The 18,191-nt window shown below is 39.6% G+C and overlaps 1 protein-coding gene across 1 annotated transcript in view; it reads right to left on the bottom strand.

Annotated features, from left to right (window-relative positions):
• Nucleotides 1–903: 903 nt before the first annotated feature.
• DCAF5 (DDB1 and CUL4 associated factor 5) overlaps nucleotides 904–18,191 on the bottom strand; it is a 73,606-nt gene continuing 56,318 nt past the window's right edge. The window contains exons 8-9 of the mRNA XM_080617866.1: nucleotides 9,646–9,773; nucleotides 904–3,129 (exon numbers count right to left, since the gene is read on the bottom strand). Coding sequence (XP_080473992.1) covers nucleotides 1,327–3,129; nucleotides 9,646–9,773 — 1,931 coding nt within the window. The 3' untranslated portion in view covers nucleotides 904–1,326. The remainder of the gene's footprint in view (nucleotides 3,130–9,645; nucleotides 9,774–18,191) is intronic.

The raw sequence follows: 18,191 nt of genomic DNA, 5'->3' as shown, positions 1-18,191 counted from the left end.
ATACCAGAACTGAGGGCTCACTAGATACTCTATTACAAACAGGGCCCAGGCCAGAAAGGACTCTGCCCACCTGAACAGTATGTCAGTTCATGGTAGCCGGCAGCCAGAGCTACACTCTTGCTCAGGTTCCGACTGCCAGATTTGAGAGTCCCAGTGTCCTCACACATGGGGATGTTTCTCTGAAGCTCTCCCTTACACACACAACTCTATCGAATCCATCTACCCATTTGCAGTTTTAAGTATTTGTAGCAGAGTGGTGTAAAAGCAATCCTGGTCTCCAATGCCAGGCTTTCGAGCTTTGGGCTAAGAAAACTGTCAAAAAAGCAATTTTCAGACTTTACCAAGTATTGCTGTTAACCTGCATCAGTTACATTATCCATCGTTCCCCTGTTTTCAATTTGGCCTACTGCCTCCCCAAAGTAAGCACACAGGGGAAGGCACAGTCAAGATCCCAACACTCAGAGCCATATTCCTGATGATAATAATAATAATAATGATGTATTAAGTTCACAGAAAGGCATGTTTCAATGCCTGATTTTTAATAGCCCATGGTTAGAGTGAAGCCTACAGCATAATACCTTCCTCTCATCAACAATCACATTTTAGTATCATGATGGCACCGTGTTATTCAGCTCTTTTCCCTAAAAAAGCAAAAAACCTACAAAATTGAATGTCACCATAGGAACAGTCTAAAGGTGATTTTTGGAAAGAGGCTTATTTCCTACAGCTTTTCTGTTGGCATAGAAATAATGTCACTGAGCTGTATCAGAAGCAAGCACTTCATGAAGTATTGTCTCTAAAGATAACAGTCAGTTCTGAAAACATCCTCCCTAATGGCTGCATTTCTTTAGTTTCTGAAGCAGAATAAAGGGCCCAGAAAAGTTTCCTCCCTGTTCTTCTCAATGAGAAACACCCCCCAAGCTACCATCAGCGTGATTTAATTCTATCACTCTTGAGCCTGAAATGTGATGTAAGTGTCAGTACTTAAGGAAAAATTCCTTCTTAGAAGAATAATTAAAACTTAAAGCAGTCATCCTGGTTGGCTGGCTGAACAAACGACACATGTTCACACAAGAATAAGTCAGTCAACCGTCTTAATAAGGATTTACTTTAAACAGAACCTTGTATGGGTACACTAGACTCAGTCTCATTAAGGAGTAAGTTGGAATTTTATACAGCATGAACCATTGGCAATCTAAAACAGACCCACTGAAGAATGGAATGGAGAATCAAATGCAATGTTTCAGACCCAAGCTCTATGTGCCTTTAATACTTTCTTTTTCCTTTTTTTTTGAGAGTGTACACTATGACAGACATTTGCATTTATCATGTTTTTAACTTCTTTTCTAGGGATGAACTTTCTGAATCTGCATCTTCCAACTCCACTCTGTGTCTTTTCAGTCCTCCAAGAGATTCAGTGCTCTCACTGCCTGTAGGATGCAAGTCAGCAGTATCCTCTCTTGTGCTTACACTGTAGCTGTTGGAGTCCATTTCAGACAGGCAGCAGTCTTTGTGCAAGGTCCCACCCACTTGTACAAGGTTGCCATTATCAGCATTTGAGTGCACCTGTAGTCCTTGCGTCACAGCCTCCTGCTCTCCGAAACTCTGTCCATTGCTGAAGCATGAAGGGTGAAGATGCAAGTGGCCATTACTGTGGTTAACACAGGAGGTATCGAGGCTCCTCTCCTCATGGTCATCAGTCTGGTTTCTGGGGCAGTGACCCGACATACTACAGATGGCAACAGCAGAGAACGGAGGGACCAGTGAGTGATGGCTTGATGCTGGTTGACAGTTCTGACTATTTTTCTGTTCCACAAGTCCAGCAGTCTGAATTTCTTCAGTACAACTGTTTAGCCCTTTACAGTTAGCTTTTCCATTGAGCTTTTTAGTCTCAAAAGTATGCTCTACACCTCCACTGCTTGCGTCTTCAGATGTGTTTTCTTGACCCTCCATCCATCGCTGATTGTCACATTCATGAGCTTGACCATTACTAGAGTTTTCCATTAAGCCACATTCTTTCAAAGTTTCTCTGTTGTGGCTTCCAGTAGAAAGAGCTGGGGAACCCTCAGGAACTACTGAACTGAAGTTCCTAGCATCTTCCTTATTTAGCAAGTGTGCTGCACTGTGCCTTCCACTAGTTCCTGGTTTCCCTTCATCATTCTCTCCATCTCCTCTGGAGGATTCACCATCTTTATTAGCTGAATATGATATATAAGAATAATGAAGCCATTTGTAAGCTTTATAAATTTTTCTCTCCACTGACTCACTGTCTGAACAAGGTGATGTCCTTTCTTTGAGAACTTCTTTGTTAGCTGAACTCCTTTCTGGTGAAGAAGCTGGAGAAGAAGAAAGGTCATCTACTTTGATCTGGGGGTAATCATAGATGTCCTCACCTACATAAGGGGTCACATTGTCTGTGTTAGTGCTAGTCCTTTCCTCCTTTTGCACCTTCTGTCGGCGCCTCAGTGCATTACGTTGCCTCATAGATGTGCGTCGTTCATTCAATTCCTCTTCCTCTTCTGTACTGCTGCTGCTGCTGGAACTGCTGGATTCATTCTCCTCAGGACTCGGGGATCGTGGCCGTGGGAAAAGGTCTGTATCTAGTTCTGCCTCACAGGTGTTGTCATCAGAGTCAGACTCATTGGAAAGGGCCAGGAGACGTTTATCCTGATACTTTCTTAGTGCAGAGAGCCTCTGCTGACGGGAAGCCACATCTTCTCGGGCTGAGGGGGATGCAGTTGATCTTAAGGCCCTTAAGTTATAGGCAGTTTCATCAGACTCTTCAGCCACATGTGGTGGGGAGTGATGCAAAGAGGCAGAGGACTCTGACTCACTGTAAGCAGAGCGTTCACTTACTCCTGCATGGAGCTGCAGAATTGTGCTCTCACTGAGGTCGCTGTCTGAGTCAGAACTCCAGCCCTCTATCTCCCGGCGCACCAGGGAGTCAAAAAAGGCCATCATCCGTGGATCTTCCTGGACTGACTGGTTGGCATAATCATGGGACAAACCACTACCACTGTTCAACACAAGACTGATGTACTCTTCATGAGTGTAGAGGCAACGTGAATCATCCTCAATTCTACCATCTAGATCCCCTGTGCAATCAGGCTGCTTGTAAGGGCTCCAGATCTGTAACAGAAAGAAGAAGAAAAATCATATGATGTTGAGTTCATAAACTATTATAAGCACTTGAAGTAGAACAGTAGCACAAATGCCCAAAACAATTGCAAGTTGCAGATTGTTTTTATTATTATTTTTTACCCCTCAGACCAATACTTAAAAGTATTCCAGAGATGTGGGGTTTTTTATTCCCCTTTTACAAATGTGTTTTTCCTGAATCTACTTCACACATCCAGAATTTAAAAGCTCTCACACGGCAGATTATCCATCAATATTTCATTGTGTGGCAATTTCTCTAAAATTGCAGGGCTCTATTTTTATATAATAGGACATGCTTACTCACTAACGGTAAGAATAGTTTGTTGCCTACAATACAGTCTTGGCACTAATGAAGGCACTTGTTTCCCAGGAAACTAGAGTTGCTTATGCCAGTGATGTAGAGTAACATTTCATCCAGCTTCATTATCAGTCACACCTGATCAGCCCACAGGGAGCTGAATGTATGGAGGTGACAGGCAGCGCTTGCAGTACTCCCTTTAGGGAACAGTCGTGAAGGAAAGAAAGCACCCAATTTGCTCTCAAGATACAGCAGCAATTTTAGGTGAAGGAGAAGAGCTTTACTGAAAGCTACTTCTGAAGCAGAGAGAGGTTAGTAACATTACAAAGTGTAACAAATTCACCAACAGCAACAGTCTTGACTGCACTGTTCATCTAGCCTTCCTTCCTTTTTAATGTTGTGGGAGGGAAAAGGAAATAAAAAAAGCCCAAAGAAGATACACCAATATCACAAAGAAACTCGTAATCCATAGCAAATATAACATTTGGATCTACTTACCCTTCTCAGTTTTACTCACAGATTTGGGGACAATAAGATTAAGGCATTCACTGGACAACCACTGTCATGTTATTCTTTATTTGGTGGTTAACGCGATGCACAACACCTAATGTAAGCAGAGCTAATATGTAGCTTATCCACCATAATTCCCTAATGTTCTGCTTATAAAGTATCTGATTTCAATCATGCTTTGGTTTTACCATGCTAACAAGCTCAGGGAAAAAAACTCTATGCCAGCTGTCTATACCAGGTAGGCCTTTTTGGATAGACTTTGGCAAAAACATCTAACTTTTCCCAACATAAATTAGTCAAATTCTGTTCCAAGTAGACAAAACCACTAACAAAAAGTGGTTTGTCTGTGTAAACGGCATAATCAGCACCCATCTCACAGATGCATAGTTAAAACATGCAGCATAATCTGATACTACCATGACAAGTACTATAAAAAGAACCCAAGAGAATGCCAGTAATTCTGTATTCACAGACATTTTCAGCAGTGTACAGTAAGATCTTACACCTTTAATATTGGAACCAAAATGTAATAAATTGTCTTGCAGCAACATGTTCAGTACAGCCAAATTTAAGATGTACAGGTAACCTTTATTCTGGAATTCTCCCAAACTTTACTTTACTTTACTTTTGCTTTACTTTGCATCTTCTTTAATTTACAGTTAACAGAGCTTCTATGTATGATCTGGCTATGCAGATAAAAGAGACACTATTCCAAAATTAAAGTGGGCTGCAGATGTACCTTTTATCTGTATGGCAACCATCAAGCTGCCTTTCAGAGCAAAGGCAAAGGTATTTTACATTGCATTACAGTACATTAGCCTGTTCCTAGGAGCACTGCTTCAATGTCATGGCGTATTGGCTATTTGTATTTAATTGCTATTTTTATTTGCAATACTTATGCAAATTCTCTTCTAGTACAGTTCATTAATCTAACACTTGAAACCAGACAGTCTCTGTTGTTTGGTTTAAGTACTGCACTTAACTAGACACATAGCTCAAGAGACAAGCACCAAAAAACAAAACCCAACCTAAGCCCACTATGTACAGTTTCATCAACCATACTTAACCTTTTTGATTTATTCAAGAGAACAGAAAGAATCTCTTCTCATCCTCTAATTATTTCCCATGCTCCACTTCCTAAAGATAATGTAGGAAAGAGTCTTCTCTCAGTGGATGCATGAGAGAGATCGTTGATCTGGGAATATACCACATTTTTAAATGAAAAAAACAAGAACTCTATTTGCCCAACAGATTATTCTGCATCGCAGCCTTCTTGACAATTTTACTAGCAAATGTTCAGTGCCTTCTCTCAAAATGTCAGCTCTTTTCTCCTCTTTGTTCCACTACTGAGCAGGTCAACAAGTGGATCAGATCTTTCTGCATTTAAGCAGCATATACTTTTTTGTAAATGCTTCATACTGCATGCCTGGACAAGCAGGCTGGCATGCCCCCTTCTCAAAGAGTCTTAGGAGTGTCAGATCGATTCATCAGGTTTTAAAACTACTTTCATTTTAAGCAAGAGAATTAGAAAACTCTTAGATTCTGTATGAACCGATATAAATGGAGGAGAGGTAGTCTGCTCTGAAGCCCCTCTGAAAAGGCCTGTTTTTCAATGAAAAGTCATCTAAAAAGGTACATAAGGTATGCACAGAGAAATTCCACATGCTTACTAGTCTACCAGATCTTTCTTCTCACTCTGCAAGCATCAGAGAAAATACAGCAGTGTTTTATATTTTTAAGATAGCTACAAAGAGTCCATAGTGAGGCTTCTCCCTTCCAAGACAGATTTGTTCACAGAGAAGGAGTAAATAATAAAGAGAAATCAAGGGAATTCAGGATGAATCAGTTTGTACAGTATCAGATTTCTCTGGAGATTGATATTCCTACTTCTTAGACATTTTGCTATGAAGGAGTACAAGGGCCTGCCAGAAAGAAATCAGACTAAAAATCTATCCTTGCCTTTAAACTGGCAGCAACTGGTCCAGCATACTCTGTGGCATCTGAAAGGCACTTTTTTGTAAATGGAATGACTTAGCCTTTTTCTCATCCTCTGACTGACACCATGTTGGGGAAGAAGGTAAGCAAATTGGAGAAAATAAGTTGGCAAATCATCCCACTGAAGCAACAATCTATCAGGAAGTTCTTTCTCTGTCAGAGGATTAAGGAGCTGGGTATCATTCACTGATGCCCCGAGTATGGATATAAAAGTAGGAACAAAACCAGAGGAGTACAAAACTGGTTCTCTGCTTCAGCAGAGATGCTTCAGAGAGTGTCTTTGAATTGCTTGTATTCCAGGGTAGCAACCCCCCAGAACTTAAAACAAAAAAGTAGCTATGCCTGTAGCAGGAGAATAATTAAACCCAGCTATATTAGATGATCTGATTCAGAAGAGGCAGCTAGCCACAATGACATTAATCTGTCACCACAGCAACACTGGCAAATAGACTTTGCTGTCTTTGATACAATGATGGTTTTTAAACAAATGGGACCTTCAACAGTGGTGCCTAGATACACAGTATTCCATTTCCAATTAAAATCACTATTTCTTTCTGAAAATCCTTATGCACTTTTCTCTATTTTATCTTTTCTGGAACTTTCCTCTAACTCCATAATTCTCCATGGTCCTCCTCTAAGCCCCACACATCAGAGGGAATGCCTCATTTATTTCTTCTGCAATTAGTTTTCCTGCCAGCGCATCCCAATGTCTCACACAGTTAACTGAGGGGAAAGTGCTATTTTTGTTTTACACTGCTTTAGCCCTCATGGTGAATGCTTACTGCAAATGATAATTTTAGTTCGCAGCTGCACTCTTCTATTTTACTGAGGTTCAGGTTTCTGAAATGCAGGGCAATGAGCAATTCATCTGGGTTGATGTGTCCAGCACACACTATCTGGAGTCAAGGCTTCCAGTATCCTTTATTAATGAGCTTGTTGAGTCTTACTTTAGGTTTCTGAAACCTCCTCACTTGAATATTCACATACATACCCTCATCTTATCCATTGTATTCTTAGTCCTAGCAGAAATCAAATCCTAAACCACTGAGTTACTGAATTATATTCCTGCAGATTCTTTACAACAAAACAAATGCAAAAAAAATCATAACCACAAAGGTCAAAATCATTTTTGTGAACACTACTCATTTCAGCAGGGCTAGGCCTGAGATGAATTTGTATCTCATTTGCAATCAGCATTAAAATAGCAAGTGTGTTGACAGAAGCACATGGAAATACTGAATGGCTTGTCTGTATCATGCCTTAATGCTGGTGCTATCAGTTCTTCACTTCTGGAAGTACTAAATTTAGTCCAGCTAGTCTAAAAATTTAAGGCTTAGACAAACAGCTACTAGCATCCACATTTTTAATTCATCACAGAGTTTCTATGATTGAAGGAATGGAATATACCAGCCAGCCACAGTGAAATTATCTTCGGTGATTTAATTCCAGAAAGAATTTTTGGAGACACTTGAAGGACGGTAAAAGAAAGGCCACTGCTTAAGGAACTGATTAAACCAAACAAACCCCAACAAAACAGGAAATCATAAAAGAACCTAAGTATATTTTTTATTTATGCCTCTTCCTCTTGTCATCTCAACTTCTCCAAGCAAGCACATCAAGCATTAGTACGGGGGAAAGAAAGATAGCCATGCAAGCAAATGACTTGTGTTCCCAGCTGGTTTTAATGCTTTAAATAGCCCCTAAGAATGGCTAATGTTGTGTTTCCTGTTTTGCCCTTCTGCTAGTGGCTGTTACTAGCCCCCAGCTTATCTGTAGGAGTAGCTGGAATGAAGAAGAAACCACTACTGTATGGTCACTCACAAACCACTGTTCACTCAGACAGTACCTTTACAGAGCAAAGTCATGAAGACCAGACAAGGTATGAGCCTTAAACAATCTGATCCCCAAAGAAGGCACATTAAAAGCTGAGGCAAAATGACATACAACACAAAAGGGTAGGAAGTTCTGGTTTGCTAACAAATTTAATACATTAAACACCTTTCCCTTAATTTATTTCTAGCTTGCAATGTTTGGGGAATTCAGTTCCTTCAAAGCATCTACACAAGTTCTATTGCACAAACTGTGACACAACAGGAATTCTCTTCTACAGAAGCACTCAAGCAGAGGTGTTTTTGAAAGAGTTACACAACCTGTGACTGAAGCCTTAATCGAACTAACCTTTTAATCACTAGGCAAAAAACCCCCGCCAAAATCCTAGTAGAAGTACACAAAAGCAACACAGGGGGTGTTTATACCAATGCTAATCCAACAGTCTAAGCACACTCATGCAGGAAGGATTCTTAGGGTGAAGGGTCAGCAGATCTAAAATCCAAAAAGGGAGAATTTAGGTTGAGTGAATCAAGTTTCTAAAGCAAAAAAAAATAGCCTCTGGCAAAACTGTTGTCAAACAGTGTCAGTTTGACTGCCTGGAAATTGAAAAATCAGTGAGCTGCTAACACTGCTCAGTGCACTTTTGTTCAAACCTGTCAAGAGGGACATATGAAAGAAAAGCAGAAAAGTAAACTAAAGGACCAGTGGAAGATAGAAGAGAAGGAAAGCTGAACTACAGTCAGAACCCAAATGCTGACAGCAGCTGTAATGCAGGTGATTCAGCAAGTCACTGGGCCATGGTCCAAGGGTTTTAGCCCAATGCTGGACTGTAAGTTGCAGACTAATAAAAAGTTCTTTGCAAAACCAGTTCATTCAGGCAACTTGTAGCTAACTGAAGCACTTACTAATACTCAAATGACCTGATTTATAGCCACATCCACATAAGATTTTCATGAAGTCATTCAACAAATAGACGCAGCATCAGTTCTCATCATCCTACTTAAAAATTAAATGGTTCTGGTTTCTTTCAACTTTTTGATAGGCATAAATTATAGCAAAATTTCTATGGCAGCAGAAGACAAAGCGCATTAGAGTAGTATAATCCTCTGCCTCCCCACCCTCAACCTTTGTGATGAGAAATGACAACAAAGTTTTTGCCTTGCTTCCACAATATTGGCTGTCTTTCTTTAAGGAAAGAAAGTTTCAGAACCTAACCACGTTTGTTATCTCTTTACATTCCACATAAGAAAGCACACACTTTCTAAAAATACAGTACATTGTTAAAAGATTCACAAATGAGACATTGTGGAAGGTATTAAGAGTCCTGTTTCCTCTAGAAGCCACAGAAAAGTATGTTGAATTGATTCAATGCAGAAGTGTCCATAAAAATTTTAAAAGGGCTCCTGAGGCAGTATTAGGTTAAATTCAGCTAGGTCAGGCTAGGCTAAGGCTCAACAATACTCTTTGGAGAGATTTTTATTAAATTTCAGCTCAAAGTACCAGAAGTTTTAGGAGATCATGTTACAGCTGTGACCAAACTCTCCTGAGAAGGACTGTTAACATGATACTTCAGTTATGTACAGAATGAAACATTACAAAAATAGTTCCTTTTTCAAAGTACAAATCCAGGAAATTCTAATGGTATCCCTTATCCATAAAACTTTTAAAATTGAAATGGAGTTTGATGTTGAAATGCCCAATTAAAAATCTGCATCAGTTTAGCCAGGAAGTGAGACTTGACAAAAGGATTAGATAAGAAGACAGGATGGATGTGGAAAAGAACAATGATGAGCAAAACAAAGCATTTCTTCCTGAAATACTAAAAGAACACATTTTCTCATAATTTATCTTACCTTTATAATCTTTTCAACGCCAGAAGAACAGATCATGTAAGTGTGAGGATTAAACCGGACTTGGTTTACAATTGACCGATGACCTTTCAATACCATAAAAGCACCATTGACGACCCTGCCAATGCCACCTAGGGGAAAAACAAGCACACATTGGAATGAATAATTACATCTTCATATTGCTTTCATTCACAATCATTTAAAGCCATATTTGACGATGCACTCCAGCTTTATTTTGCAATACTTTAAGGATTGTGCTGGCTGCGAAATTCCAATTTTATGAGCAATACCTCTATGAAAAACATCCTTCCTGCAAATTAGGGATTGGAGGCTAGCTTTGATTCAACTATCTAAACAAACAGTGAAGGGTTTTGACCTAACATGACAAGTATGTGAATAAGAACAACATACATACTTAATGAAATCACCAGTGAAACTGTAGTGCCTAACGCATGACACTACTTGTTTTGTAAATCTGAAGCAGAGACAAATAAAGAGCTTGACTTTTTTAAATAGTTACACTCTCTTTTTGTTTGTTTGGGGTTTTGTTTTGATTTGTTTTGTTTTTTAATCAGCAATTCATTACTGTCACAGTTGACTCTGGTCTGGTAGGCAGGCAATCTTCAAGGCTACTAATACGAGTCACTACATTACAGCTGGACTTAGCATAGTATTCCCTAGACTAGGATCTACAGCAATTCTTATTTCTGTGAATCAAGCTTAGAGGGGGACATGAAACAACATATCTGACCAGAGGGTTATATCATTCACAAGGCAGGGAACTAGCTGAAGTGGAATGCTTTTGTGTTAATGGTAAAACCCAAAACAAGCCAGACAACTCTTCCGCTTGGTCACTGACTCTCACTAGTTCTCGCCAAAGCAAGAAACTCCCATAGCTAATTTTTTATACTCATAGATTCAGTATTAAAACCACTAGAAGGCACACCTGTGCATCTGAATGAACAAGTGTCACTCAAGATGTTACAATTAACATCTTTGGTGAAAGAACACAAAACTTTTAAAAGAGGGGAAGTAAAAACCGAAAACCGCTTCAGAGAAAAGCAATCTTTCTATTTACAACTTCAAAGGTCATAAGCACACCTTGCAGAAAGTTAAAATAATTTCATTAGCTTCTGTGCTACTTACAGTTACCTTAACACTAAACAAGTAAACTTTATGTTCTCTACACAACTAGTGAGCGTGTGTTCAGCCCCTCACCTCTTTAAAAAAAAAAAAAAAGCACTCTATCCCTTCCACTCATGAAGACCAGACTGAAGTGTAATGTGGTGTACAAGCCACGATAAAGATTTAGAAATGAGAAGTCAGTCATCCAGCTCCTAAAAAGCCTCAGACAGATATTCTTACTGCTTCTGGAAAGTGTTCTGTTTGCACAAATCAATTTTTGCAGACCGAACTGCGCTCTCACAGTACTTTGGGACAGAAAGATAACATGCCTGAAGAAGGGAAAAGAGATGGCGACTAACTCCAAAGACCAAAACACATGGCCACTTTAAAGACTTTGTATACAGAATGAAGTCTCATTTAAAATTAAGAAAATTCGAAGACTATCACTCCAGTTAACTTCTAAATATGTGCATCAAAGCTGCACTGTGTCTGAGCTACCTGGAATGGCTCTCTTACTTGGGTAGACTTGTATTTTCTGTAAAGGTTCAGAGGTAAGTTCCACCATTGGAGCAAGATTTCACCAGTGTAAGCAAAGTTAACCAAGAAGTAGCTGAGACTGAGAAGTAACTGACTGGAAAGCAACATCATTAAATGTCAATTGGGCTCTTTTGATTTCTTTTCCATTTTATGAAACTCTTCACATCCTTTCATTCTGCTCACCCTGCTAGACATACATGACCACATTTATGGTTGATGGCAAGTTGCCTTACTCCCACAGCATTCCTTCCAGCCAAATCACAGCTGTCAATTCGACTGCATCTACCAAGTCAGCGGTAGATGGTTACATCAAGGCCAGTTCTCAATACATTTAGCTTGACCTAGCAGACAAATGCTCCAAGAAAGAGGGCCTCAGGAATGGAGAAGACAGGGCTCTGAGGAGACCTTATTACAGCTTTTCAATAAAGAGGAAAACTATAAGAAATACACAGAGAGACTTTTACTAAGGCCTGTTGTGAGAGGAGAAGAAGCCAACAGTTTTAAGCTGAAATATCAGATTTATACTGGATATAAGGAAGAGTGGTGAGACACTGGAACAGGTTGTCCAGAGAAGCTGTTGATGCCTCATCCCTGACAGTGCTCAAGGCTAGGCTAGATGGCCCTTTGAGCAACCTGGTCTAGTGGAAGGTGTCCCTGTTCTTGGCAGCAGTGTTGGACTCAATGATCTTTAAGGTTCCTTCCAACCCTAACTGTTCTGATTCTATAGAGGAACTCCAAAACTTTCTGCTTTAATATTGAAGTTCCCCAAATTCCTTTTAAGCTGTTAACAATAAAATCAGAGAGAGCGCAGTAGTAGAACATACTTTACTCTTCTTAGAGTGAAGGCGAACTTCCCTACAAAGCCCCTTAAAACATCTAACTGCCCAATTACAGAAAAGTCCCAAAGAAACAGATTACTGAAATTACAAATCTTAGCAGTCAGCTTTTTCTAGTAGTACGGGAGGTTTTAATCATTTAAGCCAAAGAATATTGACTCCAGCAATACTCTGATAATCTTTTTGTCAAATATAATAGACTGCCTCAGAACCTCATTTTTGGACAATCTCTTGCCTGATTCAATTTGCTCTACCAGCTCCTGTGATCTTAAGCAATGCCTCTAAGTAAGTGCTTAATAGAGACCCTTCTACATCATTAATTATCCTGACAGTGGTCCCTTCATTTTATAGTAGCCCAGCAAAGTTGGTATTGTATTACATGAGTGTCTGCGTGGCAGACATATGCCTGTGTCCAGACTTGTCTGGAATCCCCCTGGTCTCTCAGCAAATGCTTAGTTGCAGCCATAGAGCTTCTAGCCATCTCACAGTGCGAGTTAAGTTTGCTCATGTCTGCTGGCAAAAAAAAGAAGTGCATCTGTAAGTTAAATGAAGGTTGGCCATAAACTGCTCAAATTCCTGAAGCCATCTTCCTTTTTCTGCATGCAATAATTTCTATTTCTTTTTGCTGCCTTCACTGAAACTGGTATTTTTATTTGTATTGTTTCAGCAGAATTGACCTCTGCTATCCCAACAACACTCAAATTTTGCTTTTGAGGTTTGGGAGGGTTTATTTAGGGAATGGGGAAGGGGTGTTGTTTGTTTGCTTTTGAATTTAGTGGCACGCACAGGTCCTACAACTGTTTTAGTTGGCAGCTTTTATATTCTTAACACAGTTACCATGCGTATAAGCAGTGTTTATACAGAAGCCATTAGCTTACATATATGTTATTAATAATACATATACATATTTTTAAAAAGTCTTAAAGTTTTCAGAGGCTGATTATGCTGATTTTAGAAGGTTTTTGTCTGTTTAACCTCTAACTACTGGAGCGAAGGAATGGAGATATACTAGCTGGTTTTGCAATACATTCCAAAAATTGCTATGCTTTGAGACAGTTCTGAGTAGTGGTTTAATGTTCTAGCTGTGCTGATCAGTTTTTTTTTGGTCTGCTTTTATTTGATACACAAACTGACATGTCAAGAAAATCCTTCTTCCTCTACACCCTGCAAATAAGCACTCCAAAGAGGGCAATACAAAGTCTCAAAAAATTCTTTAAATAAAATTGTATTCCAATATCTGACTAGATGGAAGAAATAACTTATAAAAGCCTAAATTTGAAGTGTACATTTTTAAACAGATCTCCCCCTACACGTGTTTGACAAGAATACCAGGGCAACATGAGGCCTATCTACAGGCTCCAACACAGACAGAAGGAAGAAATAATACAATGCTTTGAAGCAAAAGTAGATGTCCACTAAGTTGCCGAAGTGATTACTTCTCAGTTGGCTTTATTACTTTATGTTTTAAATATTATGCTAATGAAACTCTTGTTAGTTATATGGTTTTGTAAATATTTATGCAAATGACTTGACATTTCACATATTGAGAACATTCCGGATGGTACATACCAATACATTTTAAAAAACACTAGTAAATCATAATGAAGGAGAGAGAGATACTTGGACAGCAATGTGACTTCCATACCCAAGCTCCACAACACGCAGTACTGTTTAAAAAACCCCAGAAGAATGAATTATTTGAAGGATAACATAAAAAGGGAGGTGATATATTATTAGGAAAAGAGCCCTAGAGGCAAAATCCTGTGAGAATGTAGAACAGTCTCCAAACTAATGGAAGTGGTGTTACTCCAAACACTTAAAAAACTGTCAAAGCACTGGAGAACCTGCTGGGATAAGGAACAATCCTCTACTGGCTTTGCAACAGAGGAATTAAATGACCTCATTAAGAAGAAGTCCTTTCTAACTAGGACACTGAAAAAGAAGAAGCCTCACTGGTTGTTCATATAAGGTAGAAAGACGTTCAACAGACTAAAGCATAACTTCACACAAGCCTTGTGAATTACTCAAAGTGCTGAAAACTCCTGAGAAGAACCAGCTGCCAGTGTGCCATGGCATACCATTCCAGTGTAGTACTTGGCACTACAGTAGAAAGCTCATTTAAAATTAATTTGGTTTTCATTAATAATAATCCAGGGCATATTTAGACCGCAGACAATTGCCCTGCATTTGAATCCTATGAGGTCACGATGCACTAACGGAAGAGAGGTACCATATTTTGGAAAGCAAATGCACAGCACAATGGAAGCAAATACTCATAGCACATAGGGCCTCTGCTTTCAGTACAGTAGATTATGTTTAGACTCCTTAAAAAGTCTCTTTCTGGTCACTCACACACCTGTATTTGTTTTGCACAATACAGATGCTTTGCTCCTCAGAAACCCATATGCAGAGAAACGAGATTTAAACACAAGCACTTTTGTCTCAGAGCCCTGCAGCGTCCCTTCTAGTGACATCAGGAATCTGACTCCAGCTCTGGCAGCAGTCAGGGCAACTTCAGGTCTTCTCAGCAGCACAGGCAAAACTGACTTTGGTTGTATCATATATGGGGCAAGAACAACAAGGGCTGGCCAACATTTTTTCTCCTCGTGACATGCTAAGAGGAGACAGTTTGGAGGTGGCACCAGGGGACTCCGACCTAGTACTTCTGCTGTTACATGAGAAAGCAAAAAGGTAGTGTCTCCCCCCAAGAAAGCAGCTCCAACTCATCTGCAGACTGCTTCCTTTGTCACCTTCAAACCCACCTTCCACCTCCCAGGTAAGGTAAAGGATCAGTGCGGCCTTGCAGAGCTTTAGCAAAAGCACAGGGAGCAATGGGCTGGCACTTGCTTCAGGCAACCTGCCTTTCCAGGCAATCATCCACTTCCTCTAGACTATGCCCAGAACCAGCCCTGTGGTGGTCTCATACCTCTGAAGAGGTTCCAAAACCCAAAGTGAAAATTCACATTTAAACATCAAAAGAATATGCAGAAAGCTGTAGTGGTAGTGGCTATTTTTGGATGTATATTTTCTCCCTTATTTTGTTGCTGCTAAGTATCTGCCATATCCATCTACAACTTATCTATACCAACCCTCCCACTGCTGTTATCACCAGTAGAGCTGAACAACAATATAAAAGCTAAGACAAATGACTATAGAAGTAAACTTTGGCACACCCTTTCCTCTTTGTCCTCTTTTCTGGTCTGAACAGATTGCTTTTCTGCTGTGTTTAATTGTATAGGTCACAATGATTTTTACAACATTATTGGAACCACAGAAATTACCATCAAAAGCTATGCTTTCTGAACATAAAGGGAATAAATAAGTGAAATTATTACACAACTGACAGAATGTTTTTTTTAAATGGAGGTGTGAAAATTGCTTGCCTGTGCACTTATTTTGTACTGGTAGCCGCAAATACGTTCAATAAGAGAAAAGAGCTTTGATACAATCAGGTGGCTAGTTGCTGGGGACTAAGGCTTCTCCAGCCACTCCCAGGGCTCAGTGTTATCTTCAGCTTTCTAGTGCTAAATTAGATATTAAACACACTAAGGCAGTGACAGAAACTCGTGGATGCTGAATGTGGCTTCCATGTGGCTACAGTACTCCGAAGCACCCAACACTGCCTTGTTTTCCAATAGATGCCATCTAGCAGGGACATTTCCACAGGTTTCTGGTATTTCAATTCACATGGCATGGAAACCAGTCTAAATTCCACTGAATACAATAACCTCTTTTACACTGCCCCATGACTTACTTGCTGTGATAATCAAACAACTGTTCATAGCACACTACGGTAAACACTGACCTGAAAGAAAAGACAAACTACAGTCCTGAAAGTAAAACAGTTTAAATCCCAAGACCATACCACAGAAAAAAATCAATTTTTTTAGAAATACAAGCCTTCCAGAGAATGCTCCCCATTCAGCCAGATGGGTTCCCCCTGCCCCAGCCTAAATGGCATGTATATATGCATGTCTGTCCATACATAAAACCCTCAAAAATAGCTAAAGGCATTAAGAAACACTTAATCATCTATTATTCATCTTTACCTATCAGTCTGGAACTTTGAGAACTTAAACCACAAGCTGCCTTTAGTAAGATAACCCTGTTCAAATGTCATGAAAAGATCTGTTGCTGAATTCTTCAAGCCTAAAGAGGTGTCTGCATTTACAATGACCAATGAGGAAAAAAAAAGGGAAGAAGAATTTCATCAGTTCTGTTGAAAATTGGTGCAATTAGTTTAGTAACCAGACCACAATGACAGGCCCTTTCTGGCTAGCAGTTACAGTCAACGCCAGAATTAAAAAGAGACTCTGAAATGCACTTTGCTGTTCTGATTTCGTGAAGTTTTTCAGAAGTCTGGTGACAGCCTGCTAACGTAAACTGAAGGATCCTCAACTGTCTTCTCAATCACAAATAAATATCATACCCCTCACGTAGTGTCTTTGAGCAATATTTCAAAAGCAAGAGACAAGCTCTGAGTTGCAAAGATGATTCAGAGTAGTGGGTGAGGAATGTAAATTCCATTTTGCAAAACATTTGGCCTACTAAGCCCTCTATTACCCCACAAGACATGTCAGGTTCTGTCTTGAACAGGGATTCTTTACCAGCTAAGAGACTGTGTTTATAGGAGTTAGGTTTAAATACTATCTGAAGTGCTTATATATTAACAGTCTTGCTGGGCAGGGCATGTAGGGTTGATGTCTTTTCTCACTTCTTGCATGCCTTGGAGTCAAGTAAAAGCTGTGGAAACTCAGGACTGCCTCTGCCACACTAATGTATTAATTTTTCTAGAAACTACCCCTGAAGAAAAGATGTATTTTATGTGTGTGCATATATATACACTTTAAAGAGGAAACTGGCTAACAAATTCACCAAACAACTGGCAATTATTTCTGCAGCACAGTGGAAAACTGAGTAGTACCTGGATGCAGAAGAAAGCGGAAAAAATGATCAAACTATTCCATCTTCAAGAAAAGACAAAAGATGGTAAAAGAGCAACTGTCCTTCTGGCATAGGAAATCCTGGCCTATTTAGAATAATCTAAGATTGTGGAGGGAGACAGCCAATGCAACTCTTCAACAGAATAGCTTTCTGAGCAATCTAGGAAATACCCTTTTTCATAGACCTTCCTGCCCTGAAGTAAACCCTGTTTAATAACTGGACTAAACTAAAACACTGGCAGAGTTTCCAACTGAGGAGGAGTGACTCAAGGCAACCTACTGGGAGGTCACCTCGAATATATTATTGGGGGGGGGGGGGGAATAAAAATCAACAAAACCCAAAACATAAAAACAAAACAAAACCAAACAAAACCCCCCAAAGCCCCCAATAAAAAAACGCACCAAAACCAAAAAAACCCCACCAAAACCCATCAGATATTTTAATCTTCTTGGCGAAACACCAACATAGGTAACCACATTCCTCCAGCTTGAAACATGTTTGCAATTGTCTGACTGGTGTGTTTCTTCCCACTTTACTTACCTTTTGTGTAGCAATGTTACTTACCACTAGACAGCTAGATACTTGCTGCACCTGTACTTAAGCAAACTATTTCAGAGTTATTTTTAAGGATGCAGCTCTGTGAAAAGGTTTAGGCTTGCAAAAATTTGCTATTTACAAACAGCTGATGTAATTTAAATATTTTTAGCAACATAATGCCTGAATTCAACCGGAAGGTAAAAATCAGTTAGATATTTTTACTCCAAATGCAAACCAACATTACAGGACATTACATCATCCTCTCTAGTTTGTACAGTATTTTAAATGAGAGACCACATTCTACCCCCTTGGATCACATACCCAAAGATACTCCTATTTTAAGCAAGAACATGAGAACAACGAGTGTTCCATCGAAGCATAAGCTTTTCAAGGTCTCCACATCCCTACAAAAAGACTCTTCTCCAAGAAGGAAGCACAGCAACCTCTCTAGCTGAACCAACTATTCTGAGCCACTGGATGAGATTTAAGAAAGTAAGTTTCATCACATCCAAAACAGGCACAACCCTTCAAGAAGTGAATGAAGAAAAGAAGAGCTTCAATAAGCCTATC

This window comes from Psittacula echo (genome assembly GCF_963264785.1).
Source record: "Psittacula echo genome assembly, chromosome: 5".
NCBI lineage: Eukaryota > Metazoa > Chordata > Aves > Psittaciformes > Psittacidae > Psittacula > Psittacula echo.
The sequence above is the reverse complement of the archived record's forward strand: the minus strand, read 5'-3'. Positions and strand labels throughout refer to the sequence as shown.